This window comes from Enhydra lutris, unplaced genomic scaffold, assembly GCF_002288905.1.
Source record: "Enhydra lutris kenyoni isolate GAN:26980312 unplaced genomic scaffold, ASM228890v2 scaffoldscaffold13, whole genome shotgun sequence".
In the NCBI taxonomy this organism is placed as follows: domain Eukaryota; kingdom Metazoa; phylum Chordata; class Mammalia; order Carnivora; family Mustelidae; genus Enhydra; species Enhydra lutris.
The window spans coordinates 10286035-10298084 of record NW_019154097.1 but is presented as its reverse complement, the minus strand read 5'-3'; the positions used below and the strand labels follow the sequence as shown (position 1 = coordinate 10298084).

The 12050-nt window shown below is 39.9% G+C and overlaps 1 protein-coding gene across 2 annotated transcripts in view; it reads left to right on the top strand.

The window, feature by feature from the left end:
• Window positions 1-12050, top strand: part of LOC111146052 (glutamate ionotropic receptor NMDA type subunit 3A) — a 150885-nt gene that overhangs the window by 34709 nt on the left and 104126 nt on the right. For both annotated transcript variants that reach the window (XM_022501428.1, XM_022501429.1), the window contains exon 2: window positions 10297-10901. In XM_022501428.1, coding sequence (XP_022357136.1) covers window positions 10297-10901 — 605 coding nt within the window. The remainder of the gene's footprint in view (window positions 1-10296; window positions 10902-12050) is intronic.

Genomic DNA, 12050 nt, shown 5'->3' with positions numbered 1-12050 from the left:
AGCCTCCCTAATCATCTTACTCTTCTTCCATCAAGCCTCCTCTTCCCTCCCATTCACCCATGGTCTCTTGACCTCCACCTGTAGACTTAGACTTGCACCAGTGTCCAGGACTTGTCCAAAATGTAAGCAAGAACATTGTGATATTTGCCTCATAATCTAAAACTCAAAAACCAAATCACCATTCCTTTTAGTCTGGCTTAAACTTTGGGTCCTGTTTCTTGTTGCTGGGCACCTGCTTTAGTTCTAAACTATCAGTTTGTATCCTGGTGGTGATGATAGTACGGTATAGACTTTAAAATCCATGAAAGAAAAGACAGTATTGGTCCTACTACTGTAGTCTCAGTAATTAGCATCCAATGACGGGTATAAAATAGGTGCTCAAAATACGTATTCAACTCTTCATTAAATCAACCAAATGGACCACCAGTCTAGCCCTTATACTTAGATTCTCTTGGTGTAACATTCCTAATCTCAGCAACAGCAGAATTATTATAAACTACCACTTACTATTTACCATTTGCTGATGCTTTATATGTATTATTATTTAATCCTTACACACATTTTTGCAAGGTAGGTATTTTCATGGCACAGAAAAGGAATATGAAGCTCCATGAGGCTAAATGATTTTCACAAAGTCTGTTACACACAACTGGTAAAAGAACTGCAGTTCAAACAGAGATCTGAGATACTCCACGTAGAGCTACCATGTTCTCCTCTGGACTTTCCTGGGAATTGCCATGACTTTCTGAACCCCAGACCAAGTTTTGGACCTTCTTGCTTGCTGATAGTCTTTCCTGCTATCACATGCCTCCCTGTCCTTGGTTCACCCTTTCCTGTGTTGGAACATTTTGCCTGAGCTGACTGCTCTCCTAAGCACCACATAATTATGTGTCTTCAATAGTCATATCCTTGTGATCATGACAGTTTTAAGCACCAGAGGTTGCAGCTGGGTGTGATATATCTAAGTATGAGTGGTGTGGGAGAGCAGGGCTCAGAGAGTGAGTGGCAGCCAAAGGCTTTAAAGACTATAAAGGGTGAGGTGGGAGAAACAAATTATAGCCATCTAGAACAAGAGGCAGAAATGAGGTGGAACATGGATGAACATATTGGGGATCAGTAATTCAATGGAAATCTAATGAGAAAAATATGTGATCACAAGCAGAGTGTGGATTAACTTGAGTAATCACCACAAACTAGTTAACTTGCTTTGCTCCTGACTTCCCTTTTTGGAAATCAGCCTGGAATGAAGAAGGACTGAGTTGATTCAAAGGGTAGAGCATGCATGCTTCCAGTGTTTCTCCTGCCTGAAGACACACATCGCTCTAACCATGGCCTGGCATGTCATAGGCTCTCAACACGTTTTGTTGGATGAATAAATCAGCCAGTTGTTTTTGAAGACAATGTTATGCATGCCAACATTTCCTCCTAAAACCAGGTTGGTCTTCCAGTGTCCTCTCTATTCCAGAAGGTGAATTCCAGTCTTCTCCATGTCGCTGTAGTGAAATAGACTACACCCAGCCTGACTGGCAATATTATGCCAGCTGCACCGTGCATCCGTATTTCTGCCTTCCAAAGCGTTCATTGTGCTCTACTACTTGGTTATGTTTTGTTTTATATATCACTCAAAAATCTTGAGGGATATGCCCTAAGATCTTTGCTGACACCACCATACATTGTGGTGGAACGCCATTACAGATTAGAGTTTCAACCATGAAATTCAGTAAAATCTAAATGAAAAATTTAAGTGCGCCTTTCCAAACTTTCTTCTTCTACCAAATACAAAATGTGTGTCATTCATTATACAACTGGCTTTCTTTGTTCAGTTGCTGTTAATGAAGAAATACAAGTCTTGTCATTTTACAAGAGTTGCTACAAATGGAAGGACGAGTGAGGAAAACTGCTGGGAAGCCAGGTGCCTGCTGGACAGCAGGCTCACTCCCTCCCCAGGGCCCAGGAACCAGCCGCAGGGAGCACATCATGCTGGATTCCATGAGCCTTTAGGATTACTTGCAAATAATCGGAACTACAAATATTAAGTCTGTAAAAGTCCCCACTCTACCTCACGTGTTCTTATCAAGTGAAAGGAATGGTTTAGAGTACTAGCCAAAAGCACAGGCTTTCAAGTCCTACAAAGCTGGGTTTTTGGATCCAGGCTCTTATTTCTTAGTAGCCATGCAACCTTGGAAAAACAATTTTTTTTTTCAGTTTTTGTCATTTAAAAATTTCATAAAAATTTTAAAAATTCAGTTTTTGTCATTTATTTAAAAAAGCTAATCATTGTTGTCGCCTCATGAGGCCAATGTGAGGATAAAATAAGACAATATGCATAAAGCACCAGGGCCATTAGTAGATATTAGCTCTTCATTTATGTTATTATTATTAGATTGCAATTTCTGGGCATGGACTCTGCCTTCTGTTTGCCTGAATCCCTAATGCAATGGTTAAAAAAACCCAAAAAACAAAAAACAAAAAACCAGTTCATTTATTTAAAAGCCTAGGCTGTTAAAGGAATAAGCTTTAATTTTTAGAAAAAAAAAAAGCCTTCTGTGTAATATAGGTCAAATGAGGTGTGAGATAATGAGAAGCCACAAACCTGCAGCCTCCTTGGCTAAGGAGAAGTGATAGCAGGGGAGAGCACGAGTTCTGAGCCCCTTGAACACTTTCAGTAATCAGCAGACTCATGAAAGGGAGGGAATTTCATCTCTGTTAAAAGTAGTGGAAATATTATACTCATTTGAGCTTTCTGAGCTTTTGGCCTAGAAGGCAAAACTGAATGGTTTGCTTGCCCAGGAAAGAGCTGAGAGAATTTCATTTCTTTCTTCAGTCTCCAAGCAAACCTGGCTTCACTGCCTCCTTTCTTCTGTCAGGGAACATCTCAAAGCATCTGGCAAGCTCTTGACCGCAGCCAGTCCTGTTTCTGAAACTTTTACTGATCCAGAAAATAGCTGAATCTGTGCTCTTGGGAAAAACAAAGATTGATGGGGGATTTCCAGCAGTTGGCGCCAAAAATTCCTTAATTGTAAAGTGACGCTAGAATCAGTACCAAAGAGAGAAGGGGTTTGGGTTTGTTTGTTTGTTTTTTTATCTTTTTGTGTATGGAAGTGGAGACAGTGGGAGACAGATACTCTGCAGTGAACATAGTGTCTCCCAAATAAATAGCTTCCCCCAGCCTGAGACAGAGTTGCTGTTTTCCTGTTAGGGAGCTGGTACAATTGGTATTAGTAAAAGACACGTATTGCAGGGACTGTTGTGTGAAAATAAATAAAAAATAATAACAAAAAAAATACATTGCAGTCACTTTAAAAGCACTTTTTTTAAAAAAGATTTTATTTATTTATTTGACAGAGATCACAAGTAGGCAGAGAGGCAGGCAGAGAGAGAGAGAGGAGGAAGCAGGCTCCCCACTGAGCAGAGAGTCCCATGCGGGGCTCGATCCCAGAACCCTGAGATCATGACCTGAACCAAAGGCAGAGGCTTTAACCCACTGAGCCACCCAGGGGCCCCAAAAGCACTTCTAACACAATGACTTAACTCTAAGCAAATTGTAAGAGCTGCCTAGCTTCCTAGGCCTTCCCTGTGCGCTGGGCACTTCCCAGGCATTATGATGTTCTCACGTTTAATTCTCACAATGAATCTGTAAGGAAGGAGGTAGCATTAGCCCCGTTTTAGAGATAAGGAATTTATGACTCAGAGACACTAAGTGACTTGTAGAAGGTCACTCAGCTTGTAAATGATGGAGCCAGAATTTAAGAGATTACCAGGATTACTGTCCCTAGCCATTCTGCTTACTGCCCCAGAAAATGAGAGACAAGCTCAGCTGACTGAAGAAGACTGTGGCCAAGCCAGCATGGAGTGTTTGGGACTTAAGGAAACATTTGCAGACACTACAGAAGTTGAGAGTGAAGCATCAGAGAATACAGAAGGTGGTGGTGGTTCCAACCATTACCTGGGACTAGAAATATAGTATCTAGTTGAAAGAGAATGGATGGTCAGAATGAGACCACAATATTCATTAAATGTGTATGTTTTTGTGAACGTTTACATACGTTTACCTATATGTAGTACTTAGTCGTTTTATATACATTTTCTATTTTTGTGAAAGTTCCAACTGCAAGTGCTTGTCTAGTACAAATATTTGCATCCACCTTCCATACTAATCATAAGTATTAGACTTTCCCTGGCACCCTCTTCCCCCTTTCCTACTCTTACCACATCCTGTTAGTTTCATTTACAGTAATTTTTATAATTTATAATTAGTGTTTCTTTGCATACTTGTGTATTGTCTAGCTCTCACTCCCCTTACAGGCAGTGGGAAATTTCTACCAGAGGCATGGCTTACAGTAGAAGCCTAAAGTATTTTTCTTGATTGAATGAGTGCTCAGTTGAGGATTCTATTTCCTGACTGGTAAATTTCCTTCATAGTTGGTGAACATTAGCTCTTTGTCAAATTTGTTGCATGTATTCTCGTTTCTCATGTTCCCTTTGTTTTTTATTGTTTATGATAGGTGTTTAATCTAGAAATAAGGTATATTGTAATATTCAGTTTAATGTATTTCTCTTCATCGTGATTTCTGAAACATTTGTACCTATTAGGTCTTTTTTTCTTTTTTTTAAGATTTTATTTATTTATTTGGCAGAGAGAGACACAGTGAGAGAGGGAACACAGGCTGGGGGAGTGGGAGAGGGAGAAGCAGGCTTCACGCTGAGCAGGGAGCCCAGTGCAGGCCAATCCCCAGGACCCTGGGATCATGACCTGAGCTGAAGGCAGATGCTTAACAACTGAGCCACCCAAGTGCCCCTTTATTAGGTCTATCTTTTAATGATTTGCTGTTATACTTTTAACTCTTAAATGATCTGGAATTAATTTTTAACATATGGTGGAATTGGGAATTTAAATGAAATTATTTTCACAAATAATTATTTTCTCAACCTCTAATTTCATGTGTATTTCTTCCATATTCCTTTATGATTTGCAACATATGACATATCAATATAGTCTATTAAATCAGTGTACTTCTTTACATACATTAACATATCTGTTCTATTCATTTACCTGTTAATCCTTTTGCTACTACTTCCTTGTTTTAATTATTGTTTTATAAAAATTGGGTTTTCTGATGTATTCTACTATCTCTTCAGACAAGGCCCCTCTATCATTTTTCCGTTTCCAAATTCTCTTACCATTCTTGCCTGACTTGACTTTCTGTGGAATTTTAATATTTTACTAGTTATCAATCCAGTGTGATCATAGCAGGTGAAGCAGTCTTTCCTTGCACCACTGACTGATCCTCCGACACTGGCAACTTCATTGCCATCCTGGCAGCTCCTCTCTCCCTCCAGCTCTGCACTTGACTTGTTGAGATTCCATGCACTCATTTCAGCATGACCATTCTTGCCCTATACTTTTTGGAATTTTAGCCTCCGAACCAGTGTAGGAGCAGATTATGATGGGAATCAAACCTTACACATCAGTGGAGCAAAGCGGCATGTCATCTTAGGTAGAAATAAAGATTAAGTTCAACATGTAGGAAAATTATTTGAAAGCCCCTTACATTATCTATTTAGTTTGGCATGTATGGTTTTTGTGTACAGAAAACTATGTGCAATAATACACATATATTATAATACATAATAATACATATAACATGTCATATATTACACTCATTTAGGGGAGACTTAATGGTATATTTTCTCTCTCCCTACATCCCTCTACTGAGCCTGTTTATTTTAATTTATGTAAATTGAATCCACTTATGAGGCAGTTTTACTCTGTCTGCATGGTTGAGAGATGCCTCCTGATTCTTAGGTTATTTTGTTATTGAATCTCTGATTCAGGAGGTAGCAAAATTTATTTTTTATTATTTATTTTTTTATTTTATTTTATTTTTTTAAAGATTTTATTTATTTATTTGACAGAGATCACAGGTAGGCAGAGAGGCAGGCGGGGGGCGGGGGTGGGAAGCAGGCTCCCCGCTGAGCCGGGAGCTTGATGCGGGGTTCGATCACAGGACCTGGAGATCATGACCTGAGCCAAAGGCATGACCTAAGCCAAACCCACTGAGCCACCCAAGCGACCCCAAAATTTATTTTTTTTAAATTATATCTCTCAGGCCATGGATTTGCTCTTTTGCAAACAGCAAACTGTATGTAAGACGTAGATTTTGATTCTCAGTTTGGTTTTATGAATCCTGTTCAAGTTTTGCCCCAGATTTGTATGGAAGTTTTACTATTAGGCTTGAATTTCAGTGTTCCAAGTTTTCATATATTTGTGTGTGTGTGTGTGTGTGTGTGCACATGTGCACACCTGTGCTTTTATTATTATATGGAGAGAAACTGGAATATGCTGCATCTGAGGCTACTAGATAAATACAATATCACTAGATGCTTCGAAACTATTATTTAATATTTGTTTGAAGAATGATGTTAAAGGATAAATCTGTTAAAGGATTAACTTCAACTGGAATTTCTTAATAAAATTGCTTATAGGGATGACTGTAATTATATGGATTAATAATTATCCCTGACAGGGGAGGGAAGGTTGTCCTTCATGTCACTCTAATGCCAAATGCAGTTGTTTCTGCCTGGTGCTAAATGCTCAAAATAATTAGCTAATTTCACTTCCCTATTTAGCAAGAGGAGAATATTTTCATCCCTGCTTCCTTGCTCCTCACATACCAATTTATTCCGCCCCCTGAACAAGTTTATGGGTGACCCTTTCTCCTAACTAGAGGCAAAATATTGGGTCTTGAAGCTCTGTTGGAATTGTCCTTCTTAGTCTTTCAGTGCAGAGATTATGATCATAGCTAGGACTTGAGGTAAGCAAAAGAAAACTGTGTTTGACAAATACTGTCTCTGATTAACTAAGAGCCATGTGAAAAGAGATGGCTGAGATATGGTCTTTAACCTAAGGAAACTTCCAGTCTAGCATGAAAGATAAACACATTATGAAGAGTTCTGTATTAGAGGAATGACCAAAATGAGACCATGACACAGACGTGAGATGATTAATTCTGCTTGGTCAGGAGTCAGAGGAACAATCAAATCAACAAAAACCCAGTTCACCATTACAGGAACTCAAGAGGGCAAAAATATTGTGAGAAAAAAAGATCAGCTGTTCTGTCAACTGTACTTCAGTTTTTAAAAAAAAAATTTTAAAGGTTAACAGCAGCAGAAACTAACATGAGTTAGTTTCGGGAAATCTGCATGAAGAGCTGAGTTTTGGAGGATAAATACAAGCGTCTCGGAGATGTTGAGAGAGTAACATACCCCATTTGTGTAGGTGTAAAAATGCTCACTCTGCTACAAGAAAAATAAATTGTCCACTATGACTCATCTTGGTGTATATGTTTGGAGTTGGAGGTGAAGTTAAAGACTAGGAATGGCCTCCTAAGCCATACTATTGATTCTGAAATTTGTTCTATGGGTGACTCAGAGGTTAGGGTGCAGAAGAATGGCATGCTCATATTTATGTTTTAGAAGGAAAGCTGGCAACAGAGTAGGAAGCTGAGGCCAAGAAGATAGTTGGGAATAATTTGTTCCTGCCAGATAAATGTAGAGCTTGCCCTCCATTCCTTTTTGCTTCTGGAAGAGGGTTAAAGCAGAGGAGGAAATAGAAAGGAAGAAAAAGCTAAAAGAGGACAAGAACGTTCTGGAGGCATTTATATTGATCAGTTGTAGGAGTGAAGAAGGGAAGCTTCCATTCCTCTCACTTCAAGATCACTTGTATGGCATCTCGAGCCTGGAAACCAGGAAATACCTACTAGATGCTGTCTCCTGGTTTCTAACACCTTTTTTTGCCTCTTAAATCTGATCTTGTCATTAAATTTTAATTAAAAAAAAAACAAAAACAACTTTCGTCATTTCGTTCCTAACATGACAAATGCTGACTTGCAGTTTAAACACTTAGCACCTAATCAAGATCCTTATTTTCCCTCTTCCTGTTGAATGCTGCCTGGAGATGATTCTCCAAAAGTTCTGCTTTTATTGTTATAAACCCTGCTCAGAAGCTTAATTTGAAGGACAAAAGTTCTCAGGATAAATTTTAAAACTCCATCCTTCACAGGTGCCTGGTTGCCTCTGATGGTTAGGTTAAGTAACTGCCTTTGGCTGGGTTCATGATCTCAGAATCTTGGGATACATTCCCGCATCGGGCTCCCTGCTCATGGGGAGCCTGCTTCTCCCTCTCCCTCTGCCTGCTGCTCTCCCTGCTGGTGTGTGGGCTCTCTTTCTAATAAATTAATAAAATCTTTAAAAACAAAAACAAAAACGTCCAGCCTTCCTACCAGCATGATAGCTCTCATTTACTGTGGCCTTTTGCCATAGTCTTTCTCCCATAAATCCCTTCTGAATCTTCACTCCTTAGTCTGCTCCTATTAAAATTCTTTTGGTCCTTCATAGAATTAAAAGTTCAGCTCAAATCCTATTTCTCGTTACACATTTTTAGGTGAGTAACGGGAGGCCACACTTACCTTATGTAAAGCACTTGAAACTTTATTTAGAAAGCCTTTTTCAGGGACGCCTGGGTGGCTCAGTTGGTTAAGCAGCTGCCTTCAGCTCAGATCATGATCCCAACGTCCTGGGGTCGAGTCCCGCATTGGGCTCCTTGCTCATCAGGGAGCCTGCTTCTCCCTCTGCCTCTGCCTGCCATTCTGTCTGCCTGTGCTTGCTCTCTCTCCCTCTCTCTCTCTCTGACAAATAAATAAATAAAATCTTAAAAAAAAAAAAAAGAAAGAAAGCCTTCTTCATTTCTCTACATATATTATTTGTCTGAATGTTTGGAAGTTCTCGAAAATATCTGATAGCCTAGTTTCCAGTGGGAACATGTTTCGTTCAATTCAGCCAGTATTTATTGTGCTCCTGATATGTGGAAGGTATCATGCTAAACATTCTCAGGATGCCAGTGTTAAGGGATAAGTAAGTCAAATGTCTGCTCTCAGAAAGAACAGCTAACAAATTTATTAATTGGAGAGTTGTTTCTACTTGACCTGCATGATTAATGATTTGTGACTTTTCAAATAAGAAATCATAATAAGAAAAAGTACTCTTCCTTCATTGATTTGGTGAATTCCATAAGTAGATGAAATTGTGATGGAAGTTCCATAAATGTGTGGCACACATTTCACATTTCGCAGCAAAAATCCCTTCTCAACAGACACAAATACAATCAAGCCTTCAGTACTGAACTATACACTTTATCCTACTGTATATATTACTAATTAGAACATAGGTCTTCGGGGCGCCTGGGTGGCTCAGTGGGTTAAAGCCCCTGCCTTCGGCTCAGGTCATGATCCCAGGGTCCTGGGATCGAGCCCCACATCGGGCTCTCTGCTCAGCAGGGAGCCTGCTTCCTCCTCTCTCTCTGCCTGCCTCTCTGCCTGCTTGTGATCTCTGTCTGTCAAATAAATAAATATTAAAAAAAAAAAAAAAGAACATAGGTCTCCATCCATTCGGGCTGTTATAACAAAGTATCACAGACTGGGTGGCTTATAAACAACAGAAATTGATTTCTCACAGTTGTAGAGGTTGGAAGTCAGAGATCAGGGTGCCAGTTTAATTGAGTAAGGGCTCCCTGCTGGGTCACAGCCTGCCAACTTCTCACTCAGTACTCACACAATAGTACGGGCTGGCTCTAGGGCATTGATCTCATTCATGAGGATTCTGCCCTCATGACTTTGTCACTTCCCAAAGGCCTCACCTCCTTCTGCCATCATATTGAGCATTAGGATTTCAGCATGCATTTTGGGGAAACAGAAACATTCAGATAGTAGCGCCATGTGTATTTAAAATGCCTTCCTCAGAGGCTAAAAGTTTAGGAAACTGATGTATCCATTTTCCACACCATCCTTATATAAGTGCCTGCGCTGTTTTAGACTTCTCTGCTATTCATTTTAAAGGAAAGCAAACATAATTTATTTTAATTATTTTACCTGAGAGGAGAATTTAACAAATGAGTTACTACCAGCCATAGTTAGAAATAGAATATGTGAAGGGGACAAGCTATAAGGAGGTAGACAAGCCTGATAAAAATTTAAGACCAGCTGGGTCAGCCCTGACATTTACACCAAACCCATTTGCCCTCTGGTACTCTTAGTAAGGAAAATCAGTTGTAAGGATTCAGTAATCCCATTAGATAGGAAATACAGTTTTCCAGATGATGGGAATTTTATCCCAGAGGGATTTGAATATTACAGGGGAAAATGAAGGATTAAGTAAGGCTCAGAAGAAAGCAGACATACCCTATGTTACCATCTTTGGCCAATGCTTTCTAATTCTTCTTTTTCGTATCTTTAAATACAGAATCCCCTTCACCTACAACTGAGTTTAGAAAATTCATTAAGTTCTGATGCTGATGTCACTGTCTCAATCCTGACCATGAACAACTGGTACAATTTTAGCTTGTTGCTGTGCCAGGAAGACTGGAACATCACCGACTTCCTCCTCCTTACCCAGAAAAATTCCAAGTTCCACCTTGGGTCTATCATCAACATCACCACCAACCTCTCCTCCACCGACGACCTCTTAAGCTTCCTGCAGGTCCAGCTTGAGAGTATTAAGAACAGTACGCCCACCATGGTGATGTTTGGCTGTGACATGGAGAGTATCCGGCGGATTTTCGAAATTACCACCCAGTTTGGAGTAACCCCCACTGAGCTTCACTGGGTGCTGGGGGATTCCCAGAACGTCGAGGAACTGAGGACAGAAGGTTTGCCCCTCGGGCTCATTGCTCATGGAAAAACAACTCAGTCCATCTTCGAGTACTATGTACAAGATGCCATGGAACTGGTCGCAAGAGCTGTAGCCACGGCCACCATGATCCAGCCAGAACTCGCGCTTATCCCCAGCACCATGAACTGCATGGAAGTGGAAGCCACAAATCTCACTTCAGGACAATATTTATCAAGGTAAGATGCAAGGCCTGTGTTATATCCCCACTCACACAGTTTTGACTCGAAGCAAAATTTCCCTCTCTCTCCCCTTTGCAGAAATCTTGACTTTGAGTAGCTTTCAGCTCTAATAATATTATAATATAGAGGCTTTTGGTTACATAAGCGAGTATTTCATGATCTGTCATCTGGAATTTGATCTACAGATTTGAAAGCACGTGGTGTGTCATAGGGAACACACAGTCCTGCTTTTAAACCCTGGCTTAGCCCCTTAAACGAGCTATTTGTTCTTGGTAAGTTGTTCAAAAACTCTGACCCTCAGTTTTCTAATTAATAAGCTAGGATTACATTGAATAGCTTGATAGATGATAATTAAGATACCATGAAATTATATATGAAAAGTACCTAAAACCGTGCTCTGGCTTCATAGTAGATACACAACAAATGTTTCTCTCCCTGCCCACTCTTATATCAACGGACTTAGACAAATCTTTCAAAATCTATACAGAGAAAAAAATTAGTTGAGCAAGAAATGGATTTTTCTCTCTCCTCCTAGGCCATGATGCTTAAAGCATTATAGAGTCATAGTGGAAGACCTACACCCTGGAGTTAGACTCTCTGAGCTTGAATTTTAGCTGTGCCACTTACTGCCTGTGTAACTTGGTCAAGTTACTTAACTTCTCTGAGCTTTATTTCCTGTGTCCTCTATACATTTATGTAAAAAGGACATAACAAGGGGCGCCTGTGTGGCTCAGTGAGTTAAAGCCTCTGCCTTCAGCTCAGGTCATGATCCCAGAGTCCTGGGATGGAGCCCCGTATCAGGCTCTTCGCTCAGCGGGGAGCCTGCTTCCTCCTCTCTCTCTCTGCCTGCCTCTCTGCCTACTTGTGATCTCTGTCTGTCAAATAAATAAATAAAATCTTTAAAAAAAAAAAAAGGACATAACAATAGATCCTACTATTCACCGGGTCCTTGTAATAGATGGGTGATAGCTAGTTAGCTAGCTAGCTGGCTGGGTGGTATATAAGTAGTAGATAGCTGGCTGGACAGAATTGAGAGTTCCACAAGAGTTTTACTGCCAGAAACTTGGAGTTTTACATATATATATATATATATATATATATTTATATATACACACATATATACATATCCATATATATATGTGTGTG